This window comes from Dromaius novaehollandiae, chromosome 5, assembly GCF_036370855.1.
Source record: "Dromaius novaehollandiae isolate bDroNov1 chromosome 5, bDroNov1.hap1, whole genome shotgun sequence".
NCBI classification, from domain to species: domain Eukaryota; kingdom Metazoa; phylum Chordata; class Aves; order Casuariiformes; family Dromaiidae; genus Dromaius; species Dromaius novaehollandiae.
Genome location: NC_088102.1, coordinates 77,125,126 through 77,140,773, shown reverse-complemented (window position 1 = coordinate 77,140,773; position 15,648 = coordinate 77,125,126). Strand labels below are relative to the sequence as shown.

General features: G+C 70.1%; 2 protein-coding genes across 5 annotated transcripts; both read left to right on the top strand.

The window, feature by feature from the left end:
* The first annotated feature begins 429 nt into the window (after positions 1-429).
* On the top strand, positions 430-7,929 carry ANKRD13D (ankyrin repeat domain 13D). Its single transcript, XM_064513419.1, has 15 exons — positions 430-627; positions 1,941-2,076; positions 2,172-2,296; positions 2,673-2,718; positions 2,821-2,964; positions 3,605-3,794; positions 4,182-4,248; positions 4,325-4,406; positions 4,566-4,627; positions 4,775-4,905; positions 5,023-5,180; positions 5,434-5,577; positions 5,993-6,156; positions 6,237-6,316; positions 6,600-7,929. Exons 1-15 carry the CDS (start codon positions 538-540, stop codon positions 6,835-6,837), a joined length of 1,857 nt encoding a protein of 618 aa, XP_064369489.1. The 5' UTR covers positions 430-537; the 3' UTR covers positions 6,838-7,929.
* A 450-nt stretch (positions 7,930-8,379) lies between these two features.
* Positions 8,380-15,443, top strand: SSH3 (slingshot protein phosphatase 3). Of its 4 annotated transcripts, none has more exons than XM_064513411.1 (14): positions 8,380-8,488; positions 9,215-9,252; positions 9,469-9,652; positions 10,295-10,413; positions 10,491-10,562; positions 10,628-10,693; positions 11,227-11,421; positions 11,808-11,901; positions 12,035-12,163; positions 12,289-12,335; positions 12,934-13,080; positions 13,579-13,779; positions 14,124-14,382; positions 14,624-15,443. In XM_064513411.1, exons 1-14 carry the CDS (start codon positions 8,435-8,437, stop codon positions 15,221-15,223), a joined length of 2,205 nt encoding a protein of 734 aa, XP_064369481.1. In that variant the 5' UTR covers positions 8,380-8,434; the 3' UTR covers positions 15,224-15,443. The 4 variants fall into 4 exon arrangements, with proteins under 4 accessions (XP_064369481.1, XP_064369483.1, XP_064369482.1 ...); XM_064513413.1 differs by having other exon boundaries at positions 14,608-14,741; XM_064513412.1 differs by lacking the exon at positions 13,579-13,779.
* The last annotated feature ends 205 nt before the right edge of the window (positions 15,444-15,648 follow it).

The window sequence follows — 15,648 nt, the reverse complement described above, 5'->3', positions numbered from 1 at the left end:
ATCCTGTGGCCCTGGGTACCCACTGAGAGGGATTCCCAGGTGCCAGGTACTCGATGTGGGTCGGATCTGGGGGCCCTGATGGGGGAGACCTATGTACCAGGTACTCGACGGGGGGCAGACCCCCAGGCCTGGGGGGGTAGCAGGCTTTTGATGGGGGCAGACCGGCGGTCCTGGGGGGGTCCCGGTCCCGGGGCTTGGTGGGGGCAGACCCAGGTCTTGGGGACAGACCCGGGGTCCTGGGGGGTGGGTCCGGGTGCCGGTGCTCGGTGCGGGCAGACCCGGGTCCCGGGGGCAGAGCGGGGGTGGCGGGAGTACCGCGGGGCAGAGCCCGGTCCCCGGGGGCCGCCATCCCGGCGCGGCGGCGGCCCGGGCGCCGGTTGCCGGTGGCGGCGCCGGTTGCCGGTGGCGGCCCCGCCCCGCGCCGTGCCGCGCCGCCGCGCTGCGCCGCCGCCGCCGCCGCCGCCGCCCCCGCGCGCAGCCATTGCGGGCAGGCCCGGCGCTGCGGCCCGCTCCGCCGCCCGGGGACATGCCGGCGGGATGGCCCGCTCCGCCGACACCTTCCCGCTGCACCGCCTCGTCTGGCACAACCGGCACCAGGCGCTGGACAGCGCCCTGCGCTCCGGCCGGGTGGGCACCGGGCGCCGGGAGCCGGGAGCGGGGGGAGACGGGAAGCCGGGAGCCGCGGGAGACGGAGAAGCCGGGAGCCGGGGAACCGGGGGAGCCGGGGAACTGGGCGCCGGGGGAACCGGGAACCAGAGGAGACGGGGGAGCCGGAAGCCGCGGGAGACGGAGGAGACGGGAGCCGGGAACCGGGGGAGCCGGGGAACCGGGGGAGCCGAGGGAACTAGGAGCCGGGGGAACCGGGAACCGGAGGAGACGGGGGAGCCGGAAGCCGCGGGAGACGGAGGAGACGGGAGCCGGGAACCGGGGGAGCCGGGGAACCGGGGGAGCCGAGGGAACTAGGAGCCGGGGGAACCGGGAACCAGAGGAGACGGGGGAGCCGGGAACCGGGGGAGCCGGGAACCGGGAGAACCGGGGGAGCCGGGAACTGGGGGAGCTGGGAGAGCCGGGGGCTCTGGGGCACGGGGGGAGCCGGAAGCCCTGGGCACCAGGGGAAGCGGGGGCACCGGGCACGGTGGTGGGGAGGGGGGGGCAGAGCCGGCCCTGGGAGACTGAGGGCATGGGGTATTCGGGGACTGGGAGCACTGGGGGGGGGGGGGTGTCTGAGGGCACTGGCATGGGGGACAGGAGTACTAGGGGACTGGCAGCACTGGGGGGCTGGAACACTGGGATATTAGAGGACTGGGAGAGCTGGGGGACTGGGGGCAATGGAGTACTGGGAGCAGTGGGGGAGACTAGGGGCACAGGGATGGAGGACTGGGATATGAGAGAACTGAGAGCACCGGGGAGCTGAAGCATGGGAATGGAGGACTGGAGTAATGGGGGACTGGGAGCACTGAGAGGGACTGGAGGCACTGAGATAAGGACACTGGGGGTAGAGGGAGACTGGGGACAGTGGGAGCACTCAGGGGTGCTGGGGCACTGGGATGGGGGACTGGAATATGAGGGGACAGGGAGCACTTTGGGACTGGAAGAATGGGACATTGAGAGCACTAGGAGGGACTGGGGGCACTGGGACGGGGGACTAGGAGGACTGGGGGTAGCAGAGGACTGGGAATCTGGGGACAGTGGGAGCACTGGAGGTATGGGTGCTGGGGGGCCTGGAGGATGAGGGAGCTGGGGGGATTGGGACAGTATGACTGGGGGCCAGGAGGACTTGGGGACCCACGGGGTGGGATTTGGGGGACAGGAGCCACCAAGGGACCCAAGGAGCTGGGGGCCCTGGGAGCATGGGTGATGGGGGGCCTGGGGCCCACTGGAGCCCTGGGGGGCTGGAAACCAGCACAGGAGGAGACCTGTGATCCTGCCGGCGGCCGCAGCACGACGTGGAGCTGACAGACCCCCGTGGCCGGACCCCGCTGGAGCTGGCCGTGTCTCTGGGCCACCTGGAGTCAGTGCGGGTGCTGCTGCGGCACAATGCCAACGTGGGCCGGGAGAACGCCAATGGCTGGACGGGTACGCGGGTGGTCCGGCATGGTGGGGCAGGCCTTGGGGGCACGGGAGCGGGGGGCCGGGCCGGGCCGGGTGCTGACGGTGCTTGGTGCCCCCAGTGCTGCAGGAGGCAGTGAGCACGGGCGACCCTGAGATGGTGCAGCTGGTGCTCCAGTACCGCGACTACCAGCGAGCAACACGACGGCTCGCCGGCATCCCTGAGCTGCTCAGCAAGCTGCGCCGGGTATGGCCGTGCCCCTGGTGGGGGGGGCACCCCCTTCCCGGTGCTGGGCGTCCCCCAGCACTGGGGCCCAGGTGTGCAGAGGCAGCCGGGAGAGCCCTTGGGGACCCTGAGCTCCCCAGGGCCCCAGCAGGACCTCCCTAACCTCCCCTAGCACCCTCACTTCCCCCAGGGATCCCCCATCACACTCCCCTGCTGGGCCCCCAGCCCCCCCTGCAAGAACCCCCCAGGACATCCCTCCTGGGCCCCCAATCTCCCCCAGGGGTGACCCCCAGTGCCTCCATCCCTTCGAGGCCCCCCCACCTCCCCTGAGACCCCCACAGGGACCCCCCCGTCCCAGTCCCTCCACAGCTGCTCCATGATTCCATTTCTCCTCCAGGCCTCTGACTTCTACGTGGAGATGAAGTGGGAGTTCACGAGCTGGGGTGAGTGGGGGCTGGGGGGGCATCGGGTGGCCGCATGCCTGCCGGGTCCAGTGGCGGGGGCCGGGCGCCGGGCGCTTGCTGAGGGGGTGCCGGCGCCCGCAGTGCCCCTGGTCTCCAAGGTGTGCCCCAGCGATGTGTACCGCGTGTGGAAGCGGGGCGAGAGCCTGCGGGTCGACACCACACTGCTGGGCTTTGAGCACATGACGTGGCAGCGGGGCCGGCGCAGCTACATCTTCAAGGGAGAAGGTCAGCCCTGGCACCCGGGGGTGCTAACCCCCAAATATCCCTCGGACACACCAGACCTGCCTTGAGGAGGCCAGATGCCCCCTCCGCACCCCAGTTCCCCCCTGCGGGGACCCAGGGGACCACCTCAGGCTCCACACAAGTATCAGGGACCGCAGATCCCCCATAACCACAGAACCACAGAAGGGTCAAGGTTGGAAGGGACCTGTGGAGATCATCTAGTCCCAGCCCCAAGCTCCAGCAGGATCACCTAGAGCACATTGCCTAGGACGCTGTCCAGATGGTGTTTGAATGTCTCCAAGGATGGAGACTCCACTAAGGACCTGAGATGCCTCACAGGGACCCCCTTAGGGACTCCCCCAAGGCACCTCATACACCCCAAGGGAAGCCAGAGGTGCAGCAACCCAGGGCGCCCCAGGGTTGGGGGCATCTGGGTGCCCTGAGGTGCCCCAAGGTGCTGACCCATGCCCATGACCCACAAGGGGATGGTGGTGGTGGAAGTGGTGCCCAGGGAAAGGGGGGATCAGGGTGCCTGGCGGTACCAGGGGAGGAGATGCACGCAGACAAGGGGGTGGTGCTGATGGAGGTGGTGCCAGGGGTGTCAGGGTGCCTGGGCAGCCCTGACCCCTGTCCCTGCGCGCAGACGAGGGGGCAGTGGTGATGGAGGTGGACCACGACAAGCAGGTGGTTTACACGGAGACTCTCGCCCTGGCCTTGCATGAGCCCGACCTGCTGCTGGCAGCCATGCAGCCCTCGGAGGAGCACGTGGCTGGGCGGCTCACGTCGCCCATCGTCTCCACGCACCTCGACACCAGGAACATCGCCTTCGAGCGGTGAGCCGCGCCAGAGAGGGCCCCACAGGCCAGGCGTGTGTGAAGGGAGGGTGCGCCCCTCGTGCGAGAGGCGGGCGCCCTGGGCAGCCGTGCAAGTGGGCGTACGCCAGACCTGGGAGAGGAGGCACCTGGCCAAGGGTGCTGTGGGCATCTGTGCGGGCGGGGGGCATGTGCAGCTGCCCCTCGTGCAAGCAGGTGTGCGCCGTGCAAGGGCTCGTGCAAGGCAGGAGCCGTTCTGGCAGGGGGAACCCCGCATGAGGAGGAAGCAGCGATGTGAGGGGGAAGGAAGCACATTGTGCAAGAGGAAGCCAGGCGGGCCAGGGGGATGTGTGGCACACAGGGCAGGGGCTTGTGTGCGGGGGCTCACAGCTGCCCCCTGCCTCCCAGGAACAAGTCGGGCATCTGGGGCTGGCGCTCGGAGAAGATGGAGGTGGTCAGCGGCTACGAGGCCAAGGTGAGGCCTCACGCTGGGCTGGGAGGGTGGGGAAGGGCCCAGGCGTCCGGGCCATGCTGACAATCCTGCCCGGCAGGTTTACAGCGCCAGCAACGTGGAGCTGGTCACTAAGACGAGGACGGAGCATCTCTCCGATCAGGACAAGTCGCGCAACAAAGGTGACAGCCCCAGCAGCCATCGAGGGGAGGGCCCTGCTGCACCCCCCCACATCCTGGTGCAAGGCCTGCCCCCAGCGGCAAGGGCAGGACACGGCAGGTGCAGGGCGCCATGGTGGGTGTCCCCCACCCCGGCAGCTCCCAGTCTCTTGCCCCTGGCAGGCTCCAGGACCCCCTTCCACTCCTTCCTGGGCATCGCGCAGCAGCATGGCACCCACAATGGGGTGAGTGGCCCGGTGCCAAGGCAGGGGGCACATACAGGTGCCCACAGGGCACATGTGTGCCGGCAGGGTGCCGTGGGGCTGGGGAGGGGGGTCCCACGAGGCACCTCGGGGTACCCATGGGCAATGGAGGTGCCCCTGGCCCCGCAGGCGCCCGTGCTGCAGGCTGCCAGCCCCACCAACCCCACGGCCATCACCCCCGAGGAGTACTTCGACCCCCACTTCGACCTGGAGGCCCGCAACATTGGGCGCCCCATTGAGATGTCCAGCAAGGTGCAGAGGTGAGGGCTGCCCCCCCCCACACCCCCGGGCCCCATGAGGGCTGCGGGGGCCCTGGCGTCCAGGCAGCAGCGGGCCGGGGCTGGGGCACCCCGTGCCCACGCTGGTGCCGCGGGCAGGTTCAAGGCGACGCTGTGGCTGTGCGAGCAGCACCCGCTGTCGCTGGCGGAGCAGGTGACGCCCATCATAGACCTCATGGCCATCTCCAACGCCCACTTCGCCAAGCTGCGCGACTTCATCACCCTCAAGCTGCCCCCCGGCTTCCCTGTCAAGATCGGTGAGGGCGGGGCCTGCCAGAGGGGTGGGGCCTTTGGGGGGGAGTCTGTAGGGGGTGGGGGCTGCCAGAGGGGCAGGGCTTATGGGGCAGGGCTCATGGCTGGGGGTATGCCTGGCTCAGCTGTAGGAGGGGGAGGAGCCAATTGGTGGGTGTGGGTGGGGCTTAATGGGAGGGGTGGGGCCTGCAGGGAAAGGGGTGGGGCCTGTAGGAAGGGGCAGGGCCCACTGACCCCCTGTGCCTGCCTGCCCTGCAGAGATCCCCCTCTTCCACGTGCTCAACGCCCGCATCACCTTCAGCAACCTGTGTGGTTGTGACCAGCCACTGGGCTCGGTGCGGGTGTGCGCCCCCGCTGAGCCCCTCGCTGAGCCCCCCGGCAGCCAGCCCCCCGGCCCCAGAGGTGAGAGCGGTGGGGGGGCCAAGGGGGCTGCCTGGGGAGGAAAGAGGGTGTCTGGGGTTGGAGGGCTCACCAAGAGGTCAGCATGTGGATGTCGACGGGCGTTGGGTGCTGGGCGCCACGGGATGCCCACAGGCGTGGGGTACTGTGGGGTGCCCATGGGCATGGGGTGCTGGGTGCCACGGGGTGCCCACAGGCGTGGGGTGCTGGGTGCTGTGGGGTGCCTGCAGGTGAAGGATGCTGGTCACCACATGGTGCCCATGGGCAAGGGGTGCTGGGCGCCACACAGTGCCCATGGGCATGGGGTGCTGGGCGCAGTGGGACACCCACAGGCGAGGAGTGCTGGGTGCTGTGGGACGCCCATGGGTGCGGGGTGCTGGACGCCGCGCAGTGCCCCAGCGGGTCCGCGGTTCCGCAGGCTGGCCCTTCCCGTGCGAGGTGGAGCCAGGGGTGTTCGAGGTGCCACAGGGCTACACGGTGCTGGGCGCGGGGCGCAGCGAGCCCCTGCGTGACGAGGACGACGACCTGCTCCAGTTCGCCATCCAGCAGAGCCTCCTGGACGCTGGCACGGAGACCGACCAGGTGGGCCCCGCCCCGCCCCCTTGGCCGGCCCTGCCCCCCCCAGCCTGGCCTCGCCCTTCACACCCTTGCCCTGCCCACAGGTGACCATCTGGGAGGCCCTGACCAACACCCGCCCTGGCGCCAACCCGCCCCCCTACGACGAGGACCTGCAGCTGGAGCGGTGAGGGCCTGCCCCTGGGGGGTGGGGCTTGATGCTGCCCCGCCCATCCAGGGTGGGGCCATGGGGGCGTGGCATGGGGGCAAGGCCTCTGGGGGGCAGAGGGGCAGGGCTTATGGGCTGGGGGTGTGGCCCAAAGGGGAGGGGCTTTCTCTTCCCTGGGGGGGGTCCCCAGGCGGTGGGAGACGGGGCTAGCAGAGAGGGCTGGGGCAAAGAGGGTGTGGTCGTGGGGGCACGGCCACCCCAGACAAAGGCGGGGCCTGCCCCCGCACGCTCTCCCCCACAGGGCCCTCCAGGAGAGCATGCTGCTGCAGGCCGGGCCCAGCGCCGGGGGCCCTGAGGCCGCGGGCCCCCCCGAGGCGGGGGGCAGCCCCCCAGCACCCACAGGCTATGGCAGCTTTGCCGAGCAGCTGCGCCTGGCCATGGCGCTCTCCGAGCGGGAGCAGGAGGAGCGCGAGCGGCGCCGGCGCGAGGAGGACGAGGAGCTCCAGCGCATCCTCCGCCTCTCACTCACCGACAAGTAGCGTCAGGGTTTGCACGAGGACACCTGCACTGGGCATGGACACCCCAGCCGGGCACGGACACCCCCGCGGGGCACGGCCTCACATGAGGACAGATGGCCCCCCGGGCACGGCCTCGCACGGGGATGGACAGCCCCCCAGGCATGGGCTCGCGCAGGGATGTCCCTGTCCAGGCCCGGTCCCCCGTGAGGATGCCCTGACTTGGGCACAGCCCTGCATGGGCACCACCCGCCAAGGGCCACCCAGTCCCAGGGCCCCCCCTGAAGCGGGCGCAGTTCCCACGTGGCGGGGTGGATCCAGGGATCCTCCAACCCTGGGACCCCCAGATCCAGGGATCCCCTCGTGCTGGGCTGGATGCCTCAGTCCAAGGACCCCTAGTCTGGGGTGACTTCCCCCCCCAGGACCCCCCTATTCCAGACACCTCTCCCCCATTGGTGTTGTATTTTACCCCCATATGGGGCAGGAGAAACCTATCTAACGCTCCCCTGCACTTTTAAGGCACCCATTTGAACCTGGACGTTTGGGGACCCCAGGCCATGTCTCTGGGTGGCAGCGGCAGGGTCGGGGCAGCTCTGTGTGTATGTATGTATACATATATATACATATATATTCACATATATGTACATATATGTAGGTGGGGGGAGCAGATTGTGCCTGGGCATGCTGCGATGGGTGGGGAGATGGCACCAGGAGGCGGAGCCTGGGGAAAGGGGCAGAGCCTGTAAAAGTGGGGTGGTGCCTAGGTGAAGGGGTGGAGCCAGTGAGCCGGTGGGTGGCCCTGGGGGGATCTCATGGGGTTTTCGTCTCCTCCAAACACCCCGGTGTGGCCCCACACCCCCATTCTCCCCCCTTCCCAGCTTTATTTATTTAATTTATATCTCTTGGGGTGGCCCCGGCCCAGGGAAGGGGTGTCTGGCTGGGTCCCCCCCCCCGCTGCAGCGCCATGGGGCAAGGGGCCAGGGCCCTGCCGTGGGGCTGGGGGTGCTGCGGGGCAGCGGGACGGCCCTGCCGTGGGGCAGAGGGCCAGAGGAGGGCAGCAGGCAGCGCTGGATGGAGCCCTCCGCCAGAGGGAAAGGAAAGAAAGAGCAAAGCCAAGCCATGCCTCCTCGTCTCTCTGTGGCTGCCCCATGCCGTCTGGGGGGCTCAGCCCCTGCTGCGCACCAGGGATCCCAGGGAAAGGGGGGGTCATGCTGAGGGGGTCAGGGCAATGCCAGCCCTGGGGAGCAGGGGGTCGGAGGCATCCCAGCACCGGGGAGGGGGGTCCCCAGTGCTGGGGGTACCTGGGGGTTTCCTGGGTGCTGGGGATCCCAGGCAGTGGGGAGGTAGATCCCAGGGGCCCCCCACGGGGTGGTCCCACGTGCTGGGAAGGGGGTGCCAGATGTGGCCCGAGGCCTGGAAATGGCAGGGCAGACCCCAGGCGTTGCAGAGGGCAGGACGGGGAGGAGACGGGGGATCCCAGGCGCGGGCCAGGGCTTCCAAGGGGACCCCGGGCGCGGGGCAGGGCACTCCGGGGGGGCCCGGGGCGGGGTGCGGGGGCCGGGGCGGGGCCGGGCCGGGCCGGGCGGGGCGGCGGCGGCGGCGCTTCCTGGTGCGGCGGTGCATGGCGCTGGTCACAGTGCGGCGGGCGGCGGGCTCCGCCGGGGGCCCCGCCGCGGTGAGTGCGGGCCAGGCCGGGAGCGGGGCCGGGAGCGGGGCCGCGCCGGGGCGCCACGGCCACTCGGCGGCGCCGGCCCGGGGCCGCCTGGTCGTGGCCAGCACGGGGGGAGCGGGCTGTCCCAGTCGCTCCCAGTCGGCAGTGAGGGCTGTCCCAGTCACTCCTGGTGCAGGGTGCCTGGGTGGCCCCAGTCGCCCCCGGTGCGAGGTCCCCGGGAGCCCAGCGGCCCCTGGCGCACACCAGGGTCGGTCTCGCTTGCTACCTCCCACCGTCGGGGCGCGCCCGACGTCCCCACTTGCTCCCGGCAGTGTTGGGGCTGCCCCGGCGCTCCCGGTAGTGCCGTGGGGCGCTGCTCCCCGCAGCCTCGGGGCTGACCCCATAGCTGGGTGCGGGCTCTCCCGGCGGCTCCCAGCACCCCAGCACCCCCTCCACCCTGCTAGCTGCTGGGCCCTATCAGGGTGTGCAGACCAGGGCACTTCCCCTGGGCAGCACCCAGCCCGGGGGGGCCAGGACAGGCTCCCCAGCGCCCCGCCGCAGGGACCAACCTCCTGGAGGATGCACTGCCGGGGCAGGGGCACTTTGCTGTGGGGGCGAGCTCAGCGGTGCCTGCTGCGCCCAGGCAGGATGCCCCCAGGGCAGAGGGGTGCTGGGAGCTTGCCGGGGCAATTCCCTCGGGAAATGCCCTCCGCCGGGGTAACACCCCCCTCTCCCCCATGCACTTTGCAGGAGGAAGATGTGCCCAGGCGTGGCCAGCTGCAACGGCGGTGAGAGCGGGCTCCCAAACCCGGGGACAGGGGGCACAGGGTGCTGCTGGGCCGGGGGACCCCATGAAGAGCTTACCGCCCCCTCCCGAGCTGGCCAGCCCACCAAATCCTGCCCTTCCATTCACACCGAGCACCCTGGGGTCCCCTTCCGCGAGTGGCCACCTGCGGGGCAGGGCTGGGCGCCGGCCCACCTCGCTGCACCACCCCGCCCCGCAGGCAGAGCTTCGTTGTGGTCAAGGGGGCCGCGCTGCTGCTGCCTGCGGAGGAGCCACCGGAGGCCGAGGCCGAGCCAGGCCCAGCAGTGCCAGCACCAGCGCCACCCTGCGCCGCTCCAGGGCAGCAGGAGCAGCACCTGGAGCTCATGATGCGCCTGCTGCGCCCGCAGGACGCCATCCGGCTGGTAGGGCCTGCGGGGGTGGGGCCTGGGCTGTGGTGCAGCCAATGGCGAGAGGCTGTGAGGGGACAGAGCCCAGGGTATGGTGCAGCCAATGGGAGAGGAGGTGCTGGGAGGGGGTGGAGCCTCAGCTGCAGCCCAGCCAATGGGGAGAGGCTGTGGGGGGGCACAGCCCAGGATGGTGCAGCAAATGGGAGAAGGGGTGCTGGGAGGGGGCGGAGTCTCAGCTGCAGCCTGGCCAATGTGGGAGAGGGTGCTGAAAGGGGGCGGAGCCTGGGCTGCAGCCTGGCCAATGGGGAGAGGGTGTGGGAGGGGGCAGAGCCTGGGCTGCAGCCCAGCCAATGGGGGAGAGGGTGCTGGGAAGGGGTGGAGCCTGGAATGCACGCTGGTCAATAGAAGGCGGCTGGGAGGGGGGTGGAGTTTGGTCTGCAGTGCAGCCAGTAGGAGAGGGGGTGCTGGGAGGGGGTGGAGTCTGCAGCAGGGCACCTCTGCTGCCTGGCAGGGCCCTGGGGGTGGAGTCTGCAGCAGGGCCCCGCCCTAGCTGGGTGGGGCCCTGGGGGCGGGGCATGCTGCAGGCCCCTCCCCCACCAAGAAGGGCCCTGGGGGTGGGGCCTGCTGCAGGCCCCGCCCCTGACCCCCCACCCCCAGGCAGTGCGGCTGGAGTCAGCACGGCCCCGGCGGCTCCGGTACCTGTTGGTGGTGCGACCTGAGGAGCGGGGCGCTGAGGGGCAGACGGCACTGCTGGGCGTGGACTTCCCACACGAGGGGTAAGCGGGGCCGGGGGGCGCAGCAGCGCTGGGGCGGGAGCAGCGGGGCCCCGCTAAACCTCTGCGCCTGCTCCCAGTGCCGCCAGCTGCACCCTGGGCATGGTGCTGCCCCTCTGGAGCGACACCCAGGTCTTCCTCGACGGCGACGGGTAAGGGCTGGAGCTAGCGGGTGGGGTGGGTTGGGGCACACGTTTCTGACCCCCATGTCCCCCAGGGGCTTCAGTGTGACATCCGGGGGACAGACCCGCATCTTCAAGCCCATCTCGGTCCAGACCATGTGGTGAGCGAGTCCAGCCCTGCAGCTGGTGGGCACCGTGTGGGCACGGGGCACATGGGCATCAGGCATGTTGGCACTGCCATGGGTACGGGGGTATTCAGGCATGGCTGTGGGCATGAGGCAGGGGGGCCCAGCGCTGCACAGTGGGCGCATTCAGGCTGTGTCACCGGGATATGTAAGCCAGGGAGAGGGAAGGTGGCATCTGGGGGCACGCTAGAAGGGACATGTTGGCACTGCCCTGGGGAGGTACCAGAGTCATGGCTGGCAGGGGGTGGCACAGGCACCGCTGCAGGGTGACCATGGTGCTGGGCACCCATGGTGCCAGGTGTCTGCAGTGGTAGGTGCCCACAGTGGTGTGAGTGCCCACAGTGGTGGATGCCTGCTTTGGTGGGTGTCCATGGTGCTGTGTGCCCACATTGGTGGGTGCCCATGGCACCAGGTCCCATGGTGCTGGGTGCCCACAGTCCCCTGTGCCCATGGTGGTGGTGGGTGCCCGCAGAGCTGGGTGCCCATGGTGCCAGGTTCCTTTCGCACAGGGCAGTGCTGCAGGAGCTGCACCGGGCCTGTGGCGAGGCGGCCCACGGCGGGCACATCCCTGGGGGCCCAGCACTGGCCTGGGCCCGGCACTACGCAGCGGCCGTGGCCTCAGAGCAGAGCTGCATCAACGAGTGGCAGGCAATGGCTGACCTGGAGTCCGTGCGGCCTGGCTCACCCACGCTGCCTGCCCCCGGGTATGCCCCGCCCCCAAACCCCGCCCCCTCATTGGCCAATCGGCAGGGCGCCGGTGCCAGGAGCTCATTGGCTGGGGAGCAGCTTGGCCTTGTGTGGGGGTGGAGGGGGTGGGGCTTTGGGAAAGGGGTGGGGCTGTGGGGTGGGGTGGGGCTTGGGTGAAAAGGCGGGGCTTATGGAGAGGGCAGGGCCTGGGAGCTGGGGCGGGGCTTATGGAGGGGCGGAGACTGCACCTTAGAGGGGAGGCGAGTGGGGCTTGAAGGGGACTGGGTGGAACCTCCAGCCTTAGGGCGTGGCCAGGAGTTGAAGGGGTGGGGCCAGGGGCGGTCCTTGGCCAGGGGTGGGGCTCAGGGCAGGGGAGCGCCCCCTCACGGGCGGCGGGCACCAGGCCGGCGGCGCCGGAGCTGACGGAGCAGGCAGTGCGGGCCATGCTCCGGGACGTCATGGCCACCGCGGACCTGGAGAGCGTCACCTCCAAGGAGGTGGGTGTGGGCCAGGCAGCACCCTCGCAGGGTGCCTCATGCCATGGCCCCAGGCAGGTGGCCCTGGTGGCCCCGGTGCCAGGGCAGGGCGCGCGGGCATCTCGTGGGCCTCATGTGGAGGGTGGCTGCCCAGGTGCGGACGGAGCTGGAGCGCCGCATGGGGCACAGCCTGGCCCAGCACAAGGACTTCATCGACAATGAGATGCTGCTGGTGTTGGCGCAGATGGACCGGCCCTCCCGCATCTTCCCGCACCTCTACCTGGTGGGCAAGGCGGGCAGCGGGGCACGGCGGCGGGTGGTACAGGGCAGGGGGTACGGTGCAGGCACCTGAGGCCGGGCAGTGGAGAGTGCCTGTCCCCATCCCGTCACCTGCTCTCGCCCACGCAGGGCTCTGAGTGGAACGCAGCCAACCTGGAGGAGCTACAGCAGAACCGGTGAGTGGGGGCCACAGGGGTGTTGTGGGGCACTCAGCTGGGAAGGCATGGGGCTGTCATGGGCACTTGGATGGGTGGGCATGGGGCCTCATGGGATGCCCAGCTGGGCAGGCATGGGGACATCATGGAGCACTCAGCTGGGCGGGCATGGGGACGTCATGGGGCACTCAGCTGGGAGGGCATGGGAACATCATGGGCATCTGGTTGGATGGGCATGGGGACATCATGCAGCACCTGGCTGGGTGGGCATGAGGTTGTCAGGCATCCAGCGGGATGGGCATAGGGTTGTCATGGGGCACCTACCTGGGTGGGCATGGACCCATCATGGAGCATGGGCACATTGAGCTTGCGGGGCAGCTGGTGAGGTGAGTGCTGGGCATCACAAGGCACCCAGAGGTGCACCATGGGGCAACCAGCCAGGGGGTATGTGTCAGGCTTTGCCGGACACCCTTGGGAGGTCTCCTGGGGCACCCGCAATGAGGACATGGGGCAGCATGGGGCACAGTATGGGGCACCCAGCAGGGCACAGGCACGGCTCAACTCCTCCATGCCCACTGTGCCCCTCATGCCCTGGTGCCCATGTCCACTGTGTCTGCAGGGTCACCCACATCCTGAACGTGGCACGGGAGATCGACAACTTCTTCCCAGCGCTGTTCACCTACATGAACGTGAGGGTGTACGACGAGGACACGGCCCAGCTCCTGCCCCACTGGAACGACACCTTCCTCTTCCTCTCTGATGTCCGGTCAGTGGGGCCAGGCGCAGTGGGGAATGCAGATGGGCATGGTGGGGCAGGGGCAGTGGGTGACACAAGGGTCTGAGGAGCATGGGCTGGCACTGGGAGGCAGGACTGGGATAGAAAGGGGGCACCAGTGGCTGTATGGGGCAGACCAAGGAGGCAAGAGGGCACTGGCAGGCATTGGGAGCACTGGAAGCACTGGGGACCTTGGCCCAAGGGCACTGGGAGCCCTGGGAGATGGGGTCCCTGGGGACACTGGGAGCACTGGGGAGCTGGGGCCCTGGGGACACTGGGAACCCTGGGTGCCAGGGTCCCTGGGGACCTGGGTCCAAGGGCACTGGGAGCAATGGGGGCTGGGGTCCCTGCGAACCCTGGGTGCCAGGGTCCCTGGGGACCTGGGTCCAAGGGTACTGGGAGCAATGGGGTCCCTGGGGACACTGGGAGCCCTGGGGAGCTGGGTCCCTGGGGACACTGGGAGCCCAGGAGCACTGATGGCCACGGCAGGGCCCGGCGAGGCCGGGTACTGGTACACTGCCGGATGGGGCTGAGCCGCTCGGCAGCCACGGTGCTGGCCTACGCCATGAAGGAGTTTGGGTGGCCCCTGGAGCGGGCACTGCGGCATGTCCGGCGCTGCCGTCCCGGCGTCGTGCCCAACCCTGGCTTCATGCGCCAGCTCGACTTCTACCAGGGCATCCTGCAGGCCAGGTGGGGCCCGGGGCACTGGGGGGAGGGGCTTGGTGTGGCCATGCCCCTTTGGGCAAGGGAAGGGGTGTGGCCAATGGAAGCCACTCCCCCAGCATGCTGGCAATGCTATTGGGTGGTGCCTGGGCTGGCCACGCCCCTTGCCAACAGGGCATGGCGACTAGTGGACCCAGGTGGTCGCTACGGTTTGCCTGCGGGGTGGGGTGGGCGGAGACAGGGGAAAGCCCTGCCCTCACCGCGGCAGGCCAGTGGCTCAGCACAGGGCAGAGGAGGGAGGGGGCGGGGCCTATGCGGGGAGCCACGCCCCCCACGGGGCAGGGGTTGAGTGCCCGGGGCGTGTGGCGCAGCCGGCACAGCAGCCTGTGGGAGCCGAAGGCAGCAGAGCGGGCGGTGGAGCCGGACAAGGGCCGCGAGGCCGCGCCGGGGGACGAAGGCGGCCGGTCGCTGTCCCCGCAGCCTCTGGGGCCCGCGGAGGCCAGCGGGCACCTGGCAGGGCTGGGGGTGTCGGGGGCCCCCCGGCGCCCGCGCATCTCCCTCCGCGCCGTCATGCGGAGCATCAGCCAGATGGAGCCCCCCGAGCTGCCAGAGGAGCCCCTCGACGGGGAGGTGAGCGCCGGGGCACCGCGACAGGCCTCAGGCACAGATGGAGGACTGGGGGCACCACAGCAGCTGGGGACAGCGGGGACGGGGTGAGGGCACAGCCAGGGGGCGATGACCTGGGGGGCAGGATGAGCATGTGGGGGGGGGCCTGCAGCCACCTCGTGGCGATTGCAGCTGCAGCAGGGCTGTGTGGGGCAGGTGGGCCTGAGGGTGCTATGGCCCTGTCTGGAGGCCTGTCCCCCCACAGGTGTTTGATGCCGCGCCGCGGGGCAGCATCCTGGTGTGCCCCACGGAGGAGGCGGAGGGCCCAGGCGAGCAGGCCCTGGTCGTAGGGCACCAGCGTGGCTCCAAGAGTGCCGCCCCCGGGTGCCCACCACCGTGCCCCTCGGGGGCCCGGCCCTCCTCCCGGCCCCGGCGCGTGGTGCGCCAGGCCAGCCTGGATGGGGGCCCCACCCCCGAGGATGGCCCCGCCCCCAACACGACACCCTGGGGGGAGGCTGCCCTGTGCCCTGCCCCTTCCTGTGGCCCTGCCCCCTGCCTGGCCCCGCCCCCCACCTCTGACCCTGCCCCTTGCCCCACCTCTGCCTCCAACCCTGGCCCCGCCCCACTCCCCTCTGACCCCACTCCTTGCCCCACCCCTTCCTCTGGCCCCACCCCCTGCCCTGCCTCCTCCTCTGACCCTACCCTGCTCCCCTCTGACCCTGACCCTTGCCCCACCCCTCCTGGCCCCACCCCCTGCCCTAACTCCAACCCTGATCCCGCCCCACTCCCCTCTGACCCCACCCCCAGCCCAGCCCACCCACTTCCCTCTAACCCCCAGGGCACTGCCCACATAGGGGAGCCGTGAGGGAAGGGGGCAGAGCCTGGGCATATGGGAGGTGGAGCCAGAGGAGCCATCCCTGCCCCCCACACACACTGCCTGCACTTTGGGGGCAGAGGTGGTGCTGCCTCACCCCCCCCACACTGCCCTGCTGTGCCCCCAGTGTAGGGGGCATGGCCATCCTGTCACTGCATGTCAGCACCCAGCACCAGCACTCACAAGCCGGAGAATAAAGAGTGGAAACGGCTGCCCCTGGTCCCAGGATGCTCCCTCCGCCCGGGGTGCACGTCGGGGGGGGAGGCGGTGTGGCCGAGGGAGGCGGCTTTGTGGGCGGTGGGGACAAGCGTAGTGTTTCCTGCAGTCCCCACAAGCCTACTGCCACGCAGGGAGCACTGGGCCACTGCTGCGCATGCCATCAGTAGTGGCCAGAGTGAATACGTAGGGTGCAGGAG

Excerpts from the sequence above, each read along its gene's own strand:
- ANKRD13D (XM_064513419.1), top strand. The coding sequence starts at position 538 with ATGGCCCGCTCCGCCGACACCTTCCCGCTGCACCGCCTCGTCTGGCAC. Across the intron at positions 2,297-2,672 it reads TGCTCAGCAAGCTGCGCCGG|GCCTCTGACTTCTACGTGGA; the intron begins GTATGGCCGTGC and ends TTTCTCCTCCAG. Across the intron at positions 5,578-5,992 it reads CCAGCCCCCCGGCCCCAGAG|GCTGGCCCTTCCCGTGCGAG; the intron begins GTGAGAGCGGTG and ends GCGGTTCCGCAG.
- SSH3 (XM_064513411.1), top strand. The coding sequence starts at position 8,435 with ATGGCGCTGGTCACAGTGCGGCGGGCGGCGGGCTCCGCCGGGGGCCCC. Across the intron at positions 12,164-12,288 it reads TCTTCCCGCACCTCTACCTG|GGCTCTGAGTGGAACGCAGC; the intron begins GTGGGCAAGGCG and ends TCGCCCACGCAG. Across the intron at positions 12,336-12,933 it reads GAGGAGCTACAGCAGAACCG|GGTCACCCACATCCTGAACG; the intron begins GTGAGTGGGGGC and ends CTGTGTCTGCAG.